The sequence below is a fragment of the Vigna unguiculata genome, chromosome 5 (assembly GCF_037176805.1).
Source record: "Vigna unguiculata cultivar grain cowpea cultivar isolate G323 ecotype 2 chromosome 5, ASM3717680v1, whole genome shotgun sequence".
NCBI lineage: Eukaryota > Viridiplantae > Streptophyta > Magnoliopsida > Fabales > Fabaceae > Vigna > Vigna unguiculata.
This window is the reverse complement of record NC_140796.1, coordinates 12,975,429-12,993,820: the sequence shown is the minus strand read 5'-3', so window position 1 is coordinate 12,993,820 and position 18,392 is coordinate 12,975,429. Positions and strand designations below refer to the sequence as shown.

Sequence of the window (18,392 nt, the reverse complement as noted above, 5' to 3'; positions counted from 1 at the left end):
ATATAATATATTATATTATAATTAAATTATTAATATTTATATTTATCATTTATATTTCAATATATATAATTATATTTAAAAACTGGTAAAAAATACTTTTTTCATGAAAAATAACAAATGATATAGTAAATAACTAATTATAATTAGTTTCTCGATAAGTTTATATTTAATTAATTTCTTATAATGTTAATAATATTTTATTAAAGTAATATAATAAATATAAAGTAATTTATATTTATTTTAAACTTTTAATTCTTTTAGTAAAATTGAAATTTGTATATTTAATCTCCTATCTTATTTTATTATATATTTTAATTAATTTATTAATATTTATATTTATAGTTTATATTTCAATATATACCATTATATTTAAAAAAATAATTTTAAAATATTTAAATTAAAAATAATTTTAAAATATCTAAACTAAAAATAATTTCAAAAAATTTAAATTAAAAAATATATATTTATATTAAAATTAAAAATAATCATAGTATATTTTAATTGAGAAGGATTAGCTATAAATATATTTTTTTAGTAAATTTGTAACAATTTTGCTACGAACCAGCTACAATTTAATTCATTCGCTATTTCATCGCAAATTAGCTACATCTTAGCTACAAATATATGTTCTAGTAAATTTGTAGTTATTTTACTACGAAAAAGCTACAAATTATTTCCTTCGCCATTTTCTCGCAAATTAGTGAGAGATTAGTTACAAATATATATTCTGGCTAATCTGTAGCTATTTTGCTACAAACTTGCTACAATTTTATTCTTTCACTTTTTTCTCACAAATTAGCGAGGAATTAGCTACAAATATTTTCCCTCGCTAATTTCTCTAGCAAAATAGAAATTTTCTTGTAGTGAGAATACTATTTCATACAAAGAAGACTTATTAATAGTCAAACATATGATTAAATCCAAAATAACTATGATGATTTGAGAGATAACTTATAAGGTTTTTAATTAATGATGATATTTGTTTTTTCATTATGTAATAAATATAAGAATAGTAAATAAATATGTTATAAGAAAAAACATAAAAATTTATAGATAAATTCACAAATTTGTATACTCTATTACTTTAATAAGTGATTTTAGGAATTAATCGTAAAATTTAGTAAATTGTAGGATACCTAATTTTAGTCAAAAAGGTTTCAATTTCAATATTTTAATTTTTGATATTTTAGATACAAGTGTCAATAACACATCATATTTAGTATTTTCTTTTATCAGCACAGTATATTTAGTATGGTTGACTCTATTTTTTATTTTCAACATAATTTATATATTTTTATTTTATTTATGTTCTGATATAATTTATCCATTCATTTATTAATCAAACTATATTTAGTATTTTCTTTTATCAGCACAGTATATTTAGTATGGTTGACTCTATTTTTTATTTTCAACATAATTTATATATTTTTATTTTATTTATGTTCTGATATAATTTATCCATTCATTTATTAATCAAACTTATCTAGTCTTATTAAAATGTCAGCTTTATGGATTCAGCCATTAAAATGGTTAAATTAGTTCTAGTTAGCTTCTACTTAAATTTAAACTTTAGAGATAAAAATAAAATGACCGAGAGATAATATTTTATTAAAAATGCTATTTTAAAATTAATTGTCAGTAAAAAATTTATAAGTCAGTAAAAATCGTATATACTTTGCCTTAAAAACATGGTCATAAAATGACTTTTATAAGATTAAGTCGCACATTTCAAAAATAAAAGAGATTGGTTCTTAGATTTTTTGTATACAAAATTTCTAATAATAACATTTTGTGAACCTTATTTTTATCAAGAAAAACTTGACTGATTTAGTAAAATTCTCCTTTTATTTATGTTTTACCATCCATGAACTCAAATTCCCAATAACATATCAATAAGCCAGTTCTTAGATTTTGATGTAATCAAATAAATAGTCCCTTAAAAGACCAAATTAATTATCTATAGTTTAGATAATTTTTTTTGGTGTTCATATTTCATTTACAATTTTATCCTGTATTTTAAATTAAAATAATTAATTTACTAATTTTATTTTTTAAGTAATTTTTTATTTGATCATTTTCTTTAAAATTTAATATTTTTTAAAATTAAAATAATTATCTATAATTAAAAAATCATGTATAAAATAAATAAAAAAACAATTTTTTATTATTATATTTATTTTTATAATTATAACTTTATTATGTTTTATTATTATATTAAAGTGAACACATGCGTAACATCATGTTTCCATTAATCTAACTTTAATTTAGTTTGTTAATTTTGATTAATAAAATATAAATTTAAATTTATACAAGAAATTAAGTTAAATGGTTTAAATGTTGACTAATATAATTTCGTGTCATCTTTTCTTGATAAACTTTCCTAATAAATAATTTTCATGGTATGACTAATTTTACAATGTCCCAAAACTTATAATATTTAATTTATGCTTGTGAAAGGTGACTTTCACTAATAAATAGTGAATATTTTAATGATAATACTTCCAGTTTAAGTAATTTTTTTTTCATCATAAATAGTCACATGCATGGAAAATGAGTGAATTATTGTCTCCAAATTAAACCTCGTAATAAATAGTGCATATCAATATAGGTCTTTAATTGTTATAATCTATAACAATATATAAAGGGGATTCCCCTTTTTGTGTCCACATTTCAAAATACCCATTTTACCCTTTAAATATAATAATTTATTAAATTTTTAAAAATTGACCGTTACTTTTACAAGATTTTTATAAAATCGGATGTCTTTGCTTCTTCTCTTCATCTTTATTTATTAATGGTTATTCTTTCGTCTTTTTAAAATAATTTAACATGTAACTGTTATTCTACCGTTTGTTTTTCTCTGCAACAACATCATTTCATTACTGTTCGTTTCATGAAGTTGTCTTACCTTGCTTATTGGCTTTGCTTTCACACTCACTTTGTTGATGCTATTTATCTTTATTGGACAAAACAAAAAAGGTATTTTCCATTGTTCCTTTTCATTTATGATTATCTCTATTAAATCTTTATTGAATACCCAATTGTCCAATTTATGATTATTCACTTTTCATGTTTTTTTATTGTTTCATTTTTTTTTCCTATCCTTTTTCAATTTATTATGGTGGAAAAGTAATCAACCAAGATATTCTGGGCAAGTCCGGGAAAATTCCTCTATCGCAGTGGAAACGATGACAACTTACTTAATAACCAAATATTCAGATATGTTCTTTATTCATTAAAGAGCGTCCTGCGAATCAATCATAGTATAATCTTCCAACTACATCTTAAGTAGCAGCTGTATATGGGTCTTAGACATCAATCTTTATTTGGCCTCCCAATTAAAGAAATGGTTAAGGATGTAAATGTATGATACTTTCATTTACTAATTTTTTTCTACATCATGTATGTAGTAAATATATATTTCAGTTTTTTAACGAATGTATATTTATAGACACCTACTAAAGTAGTTTGTATATTTATAGACAACTACCATTGACTCCATCACATATAGCTCATTAACTCAAATCTTGATCAAATGTATTAAATATTAGTTCATATGCAATCTTACGAATTAGTAATTTACTGTTTTCTTATTCAACCAATCTATGTAGTATACTCATCATAAATTGTCATTTATTATTCTTAATATTATATATATAGCTACATAATAAAAAAAAAGCAAACACACAGGCACGGAAGCGCCTGTGTTTTCGCTAGTTAGTATAAAAGTTATTTCTCATATTAAACATAAATATGTAGAATAAAGTATGCAAAATATAATACAATTTGTTAAAAATAAGATAGAAATAAAAGGTATTATTATATAAAGTATTGCATAAATGACACATTAATATAATAACCCCTTGCTTTTAGCCGTTGCTGTGTCATCCCAACCTAATTAATTATTGTATTAGTTACTAATAATTAATACATTGTTTTAACCTTCCGATCAGGTAGAACGTTTCCTTCTCAAACCTCAAATCTCCACCCCTCCCTCTCATCCTACGGTTCAAAATCACCAAGACACAAATCTGGTTTCTAAACTTGTTCGACCTTTATCGCCGCCTTAAGTGCCGTTTGAGTTTCAAACTTTTGTTTCCCTAAGTAACGTTCAAAACCAGCCGTTAACTGACAACTCTGAAACCACATTATGCACAAGTAACGGTAGTTCACGGCAACTTCACGTCGGTGCTCAAACATTTATTATGATATACTATTATTTATTTATAATCATATTATTATTATTCTTATGTATATATTCCTTACACATACTCACATTCACAAAGTAAGTAATAAATAAATATAAATTCAGTTTTTATATTTTAAAACTAAATTTTAATTATTATTCTTATGTATATATTCGTTACACATACTCACATTTACGAAGTAAGTAATAAATAAATAAAAACTCCGTTTTTATATTTTAAAACTAAATTTTAATTTCCATTGTTTCAACGTTCGAGGATTTTTCGAAACCTTAGCTCAGAGAAGAGAGAAAGAAAGGGAGAGAAGCCATCGTGGTCTCTCTTCTATGAGCTTCACTTCGATTCCCGCCACTTCTCTGCAAGCATAGGTACTTCACTGTTAGGAAAAGTCACGATTCTTTTTTGTTTTTTTTTTCTCGATTTATTGTTATTTCTTATCTGTTTCCGTTTTTTTTTATTTACTCTGCAAAATTCGGATGTTAATTTCCTTCTATTGATTTGATCGAAGTCTTTCAGTTTTCTTTTGCTACAAAGGACTCCTCCGAATAGATTTTGTTTGGGTGGGGCGTTACCATGTTTCATGGGAGATATTTTTTGGGAAGGGGTGTTGAAGGTTTTGATCTGATGATAGATTTTAAGATCTGGGTTCTGTTTATATTTGTGTTTCACTGTGAAAGTTTAGAAAAAATTCAATTTGAGCTGGGTTTTTAGGATGTTTTGACGGTTGGCGTATGGTGGGGTTGTTCTGAGAATTTGTGCTTTGCTTTTTCTTTTTTAACGAATTTTCTTCTAAGGATGTATGCTATGGTTTTTTTGTTAGGATTTTGAGCTCTTGAAGCATATGGCTGAGGTGGTGAAATCGGAGGAGTGTTGCCAGGAGAATAAGCAGTCCACTGCTGCTTCCTGCTCCTCTGTATCTGAAGGCAGTGGCAGTGCAATTCACAAGTCTCCAGGGATATGTAGCCCTGCATCCACATCACCTTCCCATCGGTAACATCCGTTAAGTTGTTTACTTTTTCATTGCAGTAACAGTCATGAACTGTGATCATTAAGCTCTACCTTGATGGTAGTGTTCTTTGCTGCATATCTATGTGGAGTGACTGTCCCTTCATACTGTGGAAAATTTTCTCCACTTTGATCCTTGCTGTGATCTATATGCATTGACTTTCGTTACATGAATGTTTTTGGCACAGGAGGACAACTGGTCCTATCAGGCGTGCTAAGGGTGGTTGGACAGCACAGGAGGTTAGTTTTTACTCATTGGAGACAGCCGTGCTTGTTTAATTATCAATTTTTTGGTTAAATATTTGGTTGTTAGCAAGCTGATTAAATAGTGAATTCAGTTCAGTTGGTTTTATTTGTGCAAGTGTAGTTCAAAACTGTTATGCCTATCTTTTCAATTATTGCTCGTCTTATAGAAATTAATCATCATAATTATTATTATTTTTCTTAATATTCTATTTAACATGATACAGGATGAAACATTAAGGAATGCTGTGGCAGTTTTTAAGGGAAAAAGTTGGAAGAAAATAGGTATTTGTTAATATTTACTGTAGGTAGAGTTCTGACATAACTTGTTATAACTGCAATGCATGCTGATTGGTACTGGAGTGAGTATTTGAACGTAACCAATATATATGAATGAAAAGTTAGGATTTGGATCTCCAAACTAATTTAACTAGCATGAACTAGAATCGTGATAATATATTGTTTTGCAAAGTTCTGTGTCAGTGTTTTCAATATGTAAAGCAGGTCCATCCATCATCTGTGTTGGGATAGATTGAGCTGGCGTTAGGAACATGAAACGTTACACAATGAAACTTGTTTATATTCAAATTATGTTATTAGTATTGATGCTTTTATTGTTATAGCAGAGTGAAGCAAGAGAATGCTGAAAAAAAAATAATTATTCAACTTAGGCACAACTCTTGAGGATAATTTTAGTTAGGCTTGAAAATTAGGATGGGATACATATTTCTTTGGCACTTATACCGGTTACTAACTAATTGCATATTAAAAACTAGTTATACAATAACAAAGTGCATACATACATGCATATATATATATATATATATATATATATATATTATATATATATATAATATATGTATATATATATATATTATATTCTTTAAACAGCATACAGATTCTTACGGTCCTGAGCAAGATAGTGAATATGTATTCTTCATTCCCATCTTGGTTACAATTCTGTCAAATGTGGAGCTGCTCAACCTTCATGAGATTTGTGCAAGCTGTTCTTGAGTGGGTTACATGTAGAGTAATTGTTAAGCCAATATCAAGTTTTTCCTAGCTAAGATGCCTATTTACTTCAACGTTCTTAGTCTATCATGCTTGACAGTGTTATGAGCTATGTTGATTACTGATTTATTGTCACTGTAGATTTTCTCAGGTCCTTTCTAAGTGGAAGAATACCCAATAAAACAGATCTTAGGGCTCTAATATCAAGTTTCTCTTGTCTTGGTTATGTTAGAAGAAATGAAACACACTCAAAGATTGATTATGCATATGAAGAAATGAAACAAATTCAAGCAACATGGATTCCCGATGTTTTTCACTTCTTTAGAGCTCAAAAAGTTAGAATGAAACAACTAAACCTTTCAAACTTGTTTTTGGATCTTTCAATATATTCATTTTTTGTTCTGTGATGGACTATTGTCATATATATAAACCTAGGAATTTGGTCATGTGGGTTTCATGAAAACACTATGCTCATTTTGGTGACATATTTAAAATGTGGAATGCAGCTGAGTTTTTTCCTGATAGATCAGAAGTCCAGTGTTTGCATAGATGGCAAAAAGTTCTTAATCCAGAACTTGTTAAAGGACCTTGGACACAAGAGGTGGAAACTTTGTCCTTTCCTTCTTTATAAATTTTCCTACAATTTTATTCAATTAATAAGTCCTCTTGGTTTACAGGAGGATGATAAAATTGTTGAATTGGTGACAAAATATGGGCCAACAAAATGGTCTTTGATAGCCCAGTCTTTACCTGGTCGAATAGGCAAACAATGTCGAGAGCGGTAAGTTAGCTGAAGATCATGTGCAAGTTTTTGTATCTTTTGAATGTTTTTTTGATAAATAAATGTTTCCCTCTATATCATTAAATGTAAATTTTAGATTTGTTTCTTGCATACTACAACTTTTGAAGATCTTAATTTCATGTGAATGTCCTTTTGTTTAGACTGACAATATGAATACAAAGACTGGCTTTTAAGATGGACTACTCAGATTATACTGGTTTTTTCTTTTAAACTGTTTTCAGGTGGCACAATCATCTTAACCCTGAGATAAAGAAGGATGCCTGGACTTTGGAGGAGGAATTAGCCCTGATGAATGCTCATCGCATACATGGGAACAAATGGGCTGAAATAGCTAAGGTCCTTCATGGAAGGTCTGTTTTCTTTCAATTCGGTAGTTGTTATAAAGGAAATTGAGGTCAATGGTCATAGAAAAAGTCATGGAATGTAATCTTTGAGTTATTCGAATGGTGAAGTATCACCTGGGCTAGTGTCCAAAGCAGCTTTGTTTTTCTGGTGGTGGTATTCTGGATGTATTTCAGTATTAATATCTTGAAAGGATATATTGTTATACTTTTTAAAATAAAAGTAGAAATTCATTAAGATAAGAAAATATTACTGGGAAATATTCCTATATTTTTCTAATGTAAGACAAACAAGAAACAAAGAATAAAAATAAAATAAAATAGATGCAACAAAGCTACCTAATCCGGAACATAAAGTTCTGAAGATTTGTCCACCTTTTAAGGAGTTGACTAAGCTGTTAATTTTTTTTTTTCAAAACATATTTAGAGTAAATCCCTGCAAAAAAGAATGACAAAAGATACTTCAGTGAATATATAAGTTATGTAAGAGGGATGGCACTCGATGTTGATTTTAGACGTCCAGGTAGAAGATAAATTTTGTGATGGAATGGCATGCCATTTGATTTATTGCGACGCATGCTAATATTTGCCTGTGATTTTTCTTTTGCAGGACTGATAATGCAATAAAGAATCATTGGAATAGTTCTTTAAAGAAAAAGTTAGATTTTTATTTAGCTACAGGAAGACTTCCACCAATTCCCAAGAATAGTCCACAAGTTACTGTTAAAGATACAATTAGACGTTCTGCTAGTAAATCAATACTTGTTTATTCAAATAAAGAATTAAATGCAGCTGTTGAAACATCATCTGAAACTACAGCCATTAGCAAGCTAGATGACAGTGGCAGGAATCAATTTGAGTCCTCGGTAACAGTTAGAGAAGTTGGTGATTCTTCAAGTGTTCCTGCAAATGAATCTGCCGATTCTGACTGTGTAGAATGCAAGCCTGGATCTTCCAACATCGATCTTAGCTGTAGCAACTCAGAACAAGTGTCAAAAGCTAATTGGGCAATAACTTATGGGCCAAGACCTGACAATTCTGGACTCAATGGAAACTCAACTTTTGAGCATTGTACAAACAATGGTAACATGAGCACTACGAGGTTAATTGGAACATCTTTGCAAGAAAGTCCAACCTGTGGTTCTCTGTGTTATGAGCCACCACAGTTACATGGTTCAGTTCCCATAGATTCTCTTTATTTAAATTATATCTGCCAGCAGAATGAGTTTTGTTCGAGTCCAACTTTGTCACCTCTTGGTTTCTTCACCCCACCTCGTGTAAAGGGTGATGAATTATGCACTGAGACACCTGAATCAATTTTGAAAAGGGCTGCCAATACTTTTCCAAATACTCCTTCCATATTGAGGAGGAGGAAAACTGGGTTCCAAGCACTCACTAGTCCCAGTAAAGTTTTGAAGGTAGATAATGATACACGTTCTTCTAATGAAACAGAGAGAACCAATGATGATTCTGGTTCTAGGCATTTCTCCAGGAGTCCGGCAAGCCATGGCAATGTGATTGACATTCCCAGTAATAAGACATTCAATGCATCTCCCCCATATAGGTTAAGATCCAAGCGAACAGGGATTGTTAAGTCAGTGGAGAAACAACTGGAGTTTGCTTTTGACAAAGAGAAGAATGATGACAAGAGAAGCAATGTCATGACGGAAGATTGTCTCCATGAAAAAAAATTGGTTGCCACGTAGTGCTAAAAAATTGTAAGTCATTGCTAATTATTGTTCTTTAAATGTATTATATTATCTTTCTGCTTAAGCCTTAAGGCATCAGATACATGACTGTCTACTAGTGAATAACCAAGCTTTCTTGTAGGATGAAGTTGATCCAGAATAACAAACTCAATCCATTAGTTTTTTTATGTCAGAAAGTTTGCAACAGAAAGGATATTTTTGTTATCCGATTCATATAGTTGTCTTTCTTATACAATTTGTTGAAGTCTTATTTCTCCACCAAATGAGAGGACAAATTTTATGAGCTCAAACTAGATGTTATTTAATATGATTATCTCATTCTGTTTACTTGAAGTTGTTTATTTATGCCTTCAGTTATCAAAGTTGATTGTGATAATCTTTTTTGCATCAGATCTCTTCTTTTGACCTATAATTGTGATCTCATTTCAATCTCGCTTCTTTTTGCAAGACACAAAATGGTTAGATTAGCTCATTATGTGTTAGAAAATGTTTTTAACCAAAATGATACGAAGAGAGGCTTTGGTTGTTTTAGAATAGTTTGTATTATCTTATGAGCAAAAGCTATTTTGTACTATACATATGAACTTAGAATTTTAGGGGTAAACTTTATTATGTTTTTCTTTTTCTTTCCTTAAGGCTGGTTTTCTCTCATGCTTTGTTATGCACCACTTTTCTGTGTCTCACTTAGGTGCATGTAGACCACGCATTACCTTCCCGTCACCAAAATACCATTATGTTGCCTCCGTTAGTTTCAATAGCTTTTTTATCCATGTTCCAACCCTCATACTTACCCTGTTGCCTCCGTTAGTTTCAATAGCTTTTTTTATCCTTGTTCCAACCCTCATACTTACCCTTTATGGATCTGTGCAAGTGTTGGTTCTCTTGAAACCTAGCGTGCTTCTCTCCCTTTTTATTAGACTTTTGGTTATGAAACATCTATATGCTAGACCTACATGCTCATCTAGGTCTACAACAATCACTTCAAAAAGACTTAATGGTAAACATTATTAATTTTTGTCTGCATATGTTCAGCTTTGGTTTTCTCATCTATGTTTCTGTGTGTTGAAAGTTCCACATCGACTAGAGATAAGACAATTTCATAATATATAAGTGGGTGCAAACCTCATCTTATAAGCCGGTTTTGTGTAGTTGAGTTAGACATAAAATCCACTTCTTAACATGGTATCATAGCCATTGTTTAAAGCATATCCTAACAAGATTTGTGTTTGTTGGACATATAGTTCCACCCGCTATTGGGCCACTATCGGACCATCCATTAACATCTAGTCCTACGAATGAGATGTATATACCTCGGCATGAGGGGTGTGTGTTGGAAATTCCACATCGACTAAAGATAAGGCAATTGCATAGTATATTAGTGAAAGTAAACCTCACCTTACAAGTTGGTTTTGTAGACTTAAAATCCACTTTTTAACACTGTGATCACTTGGAAAAAGACAACAGTGAAATATTATAAAGTGTTGTACAACTTTGTGCCTTGTTGTGACAATATGTGGAACCCTTAGATTATTGAAAACATGTAAATACTTTAAGAAGACATAATATCTTTGTAAATGACATTTAAAGACTTTATGATTCTGCCCATAAATTGGCATCTATCAAACAAACAAATGGCATGACATTTTTCATCATTGAAGGTCAATCTCTTGTTGAGGAGTTAAAGATGTTCTTAGCTGACTCACAAGGAGAAATCAAGCAGACGTTGGACAAGTTATATTTTGTTGTGATCCTCTATATGTGCTACTTCTTGTGTCTTTGGTTGTGTTTTGTACATGGCATGTTTCCAAATCTGAACAAAGTCTTTGAAAGAGGCATTAAATTGTGTTCCTAGAACATTGTCGCCTCCAAAAAGGTACCATTGTTATTCTCTTGAAACAAAAAATACCATTTTTGCAAGTTTCACCTTTTTTAAAGAGACGTCTTTCTTCCCTAATCATTAAGAAGTTGACTCTGTACAACATGTCTTACTAGTGGTTCAACCCTTGTTACTTGCTCCTCATGACTGGTTCAGTCAACCCACCTGTCCCAGTTCGTGTCCTACTTTGGAAGCTAACTCACTAGAATCATTGTTGCAACCTATCATCACCGTTGGCCAAAAGTGACTCGTCCAATATTACATGGTGAGTCCTTTTCATCAATTCTTTCACCATCGTCACCTAATACCATGATCCATGATAATGAAGATTCCTATTGGCTCATTGCTTTTTGAAAATGCACTTGTTCTACCTTGGAATCCTCATCTTTTTATCAGTTTTCTAAGTTATTATTGGTTATTTCCTTCCTATGTCTCATTTATTTTCTCCATCTTTTATTATTATTATTATTAAAAATGTGACCAAAGCACTTTTATCCTGGATGAAAAGTCATGATTGCTGAAATTCAAACTCTTGAATATAATCAGACATGGACTTAGTTCCTCTTCCACTTTGGGCAGAAGACAGTTGGTTGTAGATGGGTGTACGCCATTAAAGTTGGGCCAAAAAAATATATTATATGGTTAGGATTTACTTAGATATATGGTTAGGATTACAGTTATATTGTCTCCTGTAGCAAAAATGACTATTATCCATTTTTCTATGCCAGCACTCGCCATTCACCTCCTCAACAAACTGGATATTAAGAATATTTTTCTTCATAGTGATATGAAGACACCTATGTGGAGCAATTCTTGGTTTTGCTACCAGGAAGTTTGAGTTGGTTTGTGAATTGAGATAGTCTCTCAGAGGTTTCAAGCAATCTCCAGTTGCTTGGTTGGAAAATTTAGTTATAGTAACATCTTTGGGCTAAAATGCAGTTAGCAAATCATTCAGTTTTTTTTTTTTGTCATACATCTCCTAGAAAATGGGTATTTCTAATTGTGTATGTTAATGATATAGTTATTAATAATGCTACCATTGGCATAACAAAGTGAGCTTTTCTAAGATCCAAAGAGATACAAAATATTTGTGCTGGCTTAAACTATCTTTTGCGGTTGGTGTGCTTAGTCATTATGCAGGCTTCTCTCATTTATCACTGGAATGTTGTCATTCACATTCTCATCTACCATAAAAAGAGTTTCGGGCAAGGTCTACTATATGAAGATAAAGAAAGTATCTAATATCTAGATATTGTCATGCTGTGAGTGGGCGAAGTTCTACTGCTTGATAATCTGTTATCATTGGAGGGAATATTATTTCTTTGGAAGACTAAGAAATAAGATATTCGATCAAGTGCTGAAGTTGAATATAGGACAATTACATCAATCACTTGTGAACTTATGTGGATAAAACAATTTCCTCAAGAGCTCAGGTTTTTTGAAATTAAAAAAATGAGGATATATTGTGATAATCAAAGAACTCTTCAAATGTTTAATGAGAGAATGTCAAAATCAATTATATGTTTTAAGCTTAGAACGTACAATTTTGTATGCTCGAGCTTGAGGTGTAGTATAGTATGAGAATAATTTATATTATCTTCTAAACAATGGTTGTTTTGTAGTGCATCTATTCATAAACTAGAATCCTAGGGTAAACTCTATTATATTAGAATCCTAGGGTAAACTCTATTATATTTTTCTTTCTCTTTCCTTAAATTGTTTAAGAGCTTAAGAGATCTTAACTTAGATCTCTCATTTAGTTCACAAATACACATACGCCCACCCCGCCTGTGTGCATGCACACACATGAATTTATTTACGCATTTTAGTATATCTTTTTCTTTGATTTGTGCCACACACATGAATTTATTTACGCATTTTAGTATATCTTTTTCTTTGATTTGTGGGATTGAGTTAGACTTAAAATTCACTTCTAATAGTTTTAGCAATACGATTGAACAGGTTTATTTATTTACCTTTATCTCTTTTGGTAGGAGATAGTATTTTTCTTGCAGTTTTTGTTATCTGATGGTCAATCAATCATCATCAGTCTCGTAGTTATGAATCCTAATAACTCTTTCTCTGAATTGACGCAGGGATCATGATTGGACTTGGTGTTGAAACTGGCTGATTGTTTTCTAAATTGTTTGAAATGCTTACCAATTTTATAAAGAATTCAGTGCACAGGTCAGAATGACATGCACTTGTCCACACCTCAACAACATAATTCAGCAACAGTAGGGGTCTGGTATGTGTAGAATAAGAATTGAAAAGTTCCATTTACTTGTGGATACATATAGCTAGTTGTATTTATCATATTTGTACAGTTGTCTTAGGAAAAATAAATTTTCTCAAGTGTCATCAATGTTCTTAGATTCCTTCAATCATTTTTCTAAATAATTTCTGGCCCGAGCTACTAATAAGTGTGTAATCCTTACTTTATCGCACCAGCTGGTTTGATGTACACTTTACATTGAAATTACTCTGATAATCACTGAGGTGCTGCATATGGAAATAGAACATGCTCAACCTGAAATGCAATCTGGGTATTTTAGAAAAAAAAAAAAAAAACTATTTTGTTGGCGTAGTTTGTCTGATAAAAGAAAAAGAAAAATAAATGTTGCAGCAAACTACCAAGCTCCTGTACGATAAGGACAAAAGGAATTTTCAGTGGAGTGGCAAAATGCTTATAGATAGGAAAGAACACCAACTCTATTTGGCAGTAAATGAGATTAAATACTTATGTAGTTCTAGCACCGAATGATAGAGATACTAGCCGATAATGTGTATCTACCTAAGAATGTTGTAATTAGACCTTAAATTGATGTTTAGTATGAGTTTATTCTGAATAATATATAGATATAAAAAATTTATAAATTTATTGTTTTTAAGGTTCGAGTTAGAGATGATGTTTAAGTCTTTTATATAAATTTGTTAATGACTCGTTCATATTACATATGTCTGTATCTTTTCTTGAAGTATCTGAATATTGTTAGCTATTTTTGGATGTTGTCATTCTAGTTATTGATTTTTAGTTTTTTCTTTTAATTTATCATTTATTTTGCTTGGTTTAATTTTTGATAATCTTAAATTGGATTGGTTTTGATTTTAATATTTTTTAGGAAGTATTAAATAAATGGTAAGATAAATAAAAGCAATTTAAAATGTATAAGACTTTACTATCTTTTATATGGCTAATGATAGTATAACATTTAAAATATAGTAAAAGTAAAAATTTCCACCTCTTGACAATTATAACTGAAATAGTTAGAAAAGAAAAGTTTATTCTAATTAAATAATTATTTGTAAATAAGTACGAATTACGTTATATTTTATACATAATATAAAATATAAACATAAGTGAGATTACAAATTTTATTTTACTTTAAAATAGTTTGCTCCTCAGAGTATTATTTTGAAATTTTATCTAAATGTGAATATGTTTCATTTTTAATTTTCCAGAATCCTTAGAGTAACTTGTCTTAAATCAAAGGAAATAGTGTAAGTTGTTTTTCATTTTAGCCAATTATGCTTTTTTGTGAGAATAAATTGGTAGTTCATACATTAATTATCAGAATAATTTATTAAACTTAATTAATAATATATTTAGATTTTGATATTTGGTTAATAGAGTGTGTAACAAGTAACAATCATTATTTAAATATATAGATATTTTCTTATATTGTATTAGAAATATGTAAATTTGAAGAATAATATTTGTAGGTATTAGTTATTGTTATGTATTGGATATATAGCTGATCGTTTATCCTATATACTATAATTTTTAAAATACAATAAACAAGAGAAATAGAAATTAATAATGTTTTGGAGGTAATAATATAACTAATTATTATGAAAAAATATTTCAATCAATAACAAATAAGACTTCCAAGTTACACTAATTTTCTTTTACAAAATGATATTTTTAAATCAAAATCTAAATTTATGTGACGTGTGTCATGCACAACACAATTTATAGATAATTCTGTAAAATATTTGAATTTTTTTTATATAAAATTTAGTAAAAAAATTAATTAGAAATTATGAACTAAAAATTGTGTGCTAGATATCTCTTTTTTTTTTTTCTCTTAACCAATTGATTCAAATTCAGGTAGTATTACTTTGTTATGGAAGAAACTATTTTGAGAAAAGATTACTTGTGCGTTCAAGGCTTCCAACGGTGTTAATTATTAGTTACAGCGAATCAACGATCGACAATTTGCACCAATATAACGATTAAACACTTTTTGTATTGACAAAGCACAACCAATTTTTTAGTAGATAAAATACAGCAATTTAAGTTTTTAGTTATTATTGTACAATATAAATAGTTTGGCGAAGATCTTATTAATTATTATATTTAGAACAAAACATGGTTCTTTTAAAATAGTAAAAATTATAATTAATATTTCATATGTATCACATAATATAACATTACTATTTTGTTTTAATTTTCCTATTTTCTTTTTCTCTTGTATTATTAACTTCTAATATTGGTGCAAATTGTTGATTGTTGTAACTAATAATTAACATTTGATTTATCGGCATTTCATTTGGTATGAATAGTAATGTCAACAACTTTAAAAACACTTCACAAATACGAAATTTAACACAGATCTAAACGAGCTTAATTGATAAACGAACACAAGAAACGATTCACAATAGGATTTTCGCAATTGAAATTGAAGTGGCGAGGAGAATGCACTAAGATGCAAGCACTAGAAGATGAGTCCCAGAATAACATTGCACATTTCTTTGCAATGTCGAATATGTAGCATATCATGCTTCTAATACAATGTCATAAAGAAATTTGGGAGTCCTTAATTTTCACTATTAATCACAAAAGGATAATTTTAAACATTCAGATAAATGGTTTTTCTGATGTCCCATCTGTAATATCAATTCATATGTAGGTTTCAGACTATCATATGTATGTTTCTGAATACATGTTCTAAACATAAAATAATTGATCAAAATAGCCTAAAAGAATTGTTAGAACAACACTTAAAAACACCAAAACAACAATAATGGACCCAAACTTTTGGGTTTTGATTTTACTAAACTGATAAAAGGATATATACATGTAGATGCCTTCTCAAGGAGTTTCATTATTAGTTTAAAGTTTTTAATTAACACAATGTCAACTAATACAAAAATAATCTAATCTATCTAATATTCAAAAAAGTAAAAAAAATAGTAATCACATAAATTTTTTTCCTTATTTTTATAATTATAATAGAAATTTATGTAAAATTTACAAGTTTATGGGTTTTTTTTGAAAGTCATTGAATTTATGGTTATTAACATTGTGTTAGAGTCATACCAAAGACAAAAAAATATCTTTGAAAGTGAACACTTTATTGATATGTATATCGTACAAATATGTACGCGTGTTGGTATTTGATACATGTCGGACACGGAACACGTCATTAATATGATGTGTCCGAACTTTATAACTCACCATTAACTCACACAAGTTTACATTCCTAGTCATGGATGTCAAATCAATTTAAAACCACACTTGATTTTAAGTGAACTCGATAGAACAAGTACGAACTCTATACAATCGAATAAACTTGTAAGTTTGGGATGATTTGACAATTCAACATGAATTTATTTTATTTTTCGTGAAGAAAACTTAGTAGGATTAAGGTTTCTGGGTCTGCCATATCTCACTACCCTCATTTTTTCTCTCTGCCTTAATTTTAGGGTCAGGGGCATAAAACATATTAAGGTTTCAAAATCACCTCTTATTATTCTGGACCATTGGGTCTCCCTTTTCCTATGTTGAACTATTAAGCTAACATTTAATTTCAACAACTTTTTATATAAAGTATAAAATATAATCAATTAGAATTATGGTAAAAGAATAATAATATTAGAAAAAAATATTAAAAATATAATATGATGAATTAATAATAATGTAAAAATAAAAAATTATAACATTATAAATATTAAATTATTATGTTATTTATAAATATTTTTTATATGAAATAAATTCTTATTTACATTTGATGTCAGGAAATTTTCATAAGTATACAAAAACTCTCGAGATTTAAAAACCCTTACATTTGAGTTTAGGAAATTTTCATAAATATACAAAAAGTTTCGAGATTTAAAGATCTTGCAAGTGTGTCAAAGATTATGACTAGAATTACTGATGAATCTAGGGATGCAACAATAAATTCACAAGTTTGTGCTTGAATGCCATATTTGCTAATAATGGAACAAGCGTACCCATTGGATTACTTCTACTAATTCCTCAGCATGTTTGGGATGATATCTCAATAGATTTCATCACAAATTCACCTTTCTCATGCTTCTTTAGTATTATGGTGGTGGTTGATAGAATTTCCAAATTCATATTCCACTAAAAGATTTGACAAGATTGTAGTTAATGCTTTTGTTAACAATATCGTAAAGTTATATGGAATACCGAGATCAATTGTTTCTGATCAAGGGAAGATTTTTATCAGTTCTTTTTGGCTGCATCTCTTCTAAGCCTAAGGGACAATGTTGGCATAAGTTCTTCATATCATCCATAATCAAATGGACAGACAAAAGTTTTAAACGAAACATTGGAAATGTATGGCAGGTGTTGTGTTTGAAAAAATCCAAGAACTTGGTATTTAATGCTACCATGGGCTAAATCCTGATACAATTCTTCTCTATATCAAGGTATTGGTTGGTGGTATGTCTCCATTCAAATTCAAGGCATTATATGGCAAAGATCCACCCACCAATTGTGATAAGATATGAGTGTTCTGTGTCAGTTCAAAAACTAGTTACTAACAGTGATGCTTTATTACAACGCCTCAAGTTCAATTTGCCTAAAGTTCAACCATATATGAAAAATCAAGCCCGACAAAAAGGAGAGCTTTACGATTTGCTATTGGCGATTTAACGTTAGTTAAACAGTAACCATACAGGCAACCCTCGTGGCTCTGAGAAAGAAACAGAAGTTGAATATGCACAATTCCTTCGATTTCCACTACTGCAATTGTATCTACTTATGATACCTAAACGCAGTAAATAAAAACACACTCGTCATATTTTAGAATTTCCTTTTAAACAGTTGAAGTCTGCTTTTTTCATCTGATTCTAAAAACAACTTCGAAAATTTCTTTCAGCAAACGAGCCTGCACTGTACAAGTAACGCAGATATGAAAATTGATAAAAACATTTGAACACAGTATAGCC

The 18,392-nt window shown here is 29.5% G+C and overlaps 1 protein-coding gene across 3 annotated transcripts; it reads left to right on the top strand.

Annotated features, from left to right (window-relative positions):
• The first annotated feature begins 4,403 nt into the window (after positions 1–4,403).
• LOC114185334 (transcription factor MYB3R-3-like) lies at positions 4,404–13,728 on the top strand. Of its 3 annotated transcripts, XR_003604781.2 has the most exons (11): positions 4,404–4,573; positions 5,026–5,195; positions 5,399–5,450; positions 5,681–5,738; positions 6,971–7,065; positions 7,142–7,245; positions 7,488–7,616; positions 8,218–9,325; positions 10,975–11,189; positions 11,309–11,457; positions 13,289–13,728. XR_003604781.2 is itself a non-coding variant. In XM_028073002.2 (9 exons), exons 2-8 carry the CDS (start codon positions 5,047–5,049, stop codon positions 9,311–9,313), a joined length of 1,683 nt encoding a protein of 560 aa, XP_027928803.1. In that variant the 5' UTR covers positions 4,404–4,573; positions 5,026–5,046; the 3' UTR covers positions 9,314–9,325; positions 13,289–13,728. The 3 variants fall into 3 exon arrangements, 1 of the variants encoding a protein (XP_027928803.1); XR_003604780.2 differs by having other exon boundaries at positions 10,975–11,457; XM_028073002.2 differs by lacking the exons at positions 10,975–11,189; positions 11,309–11,457.
• Positions 13,729–18,392: the final 4,664 nt, after the last annotated feature.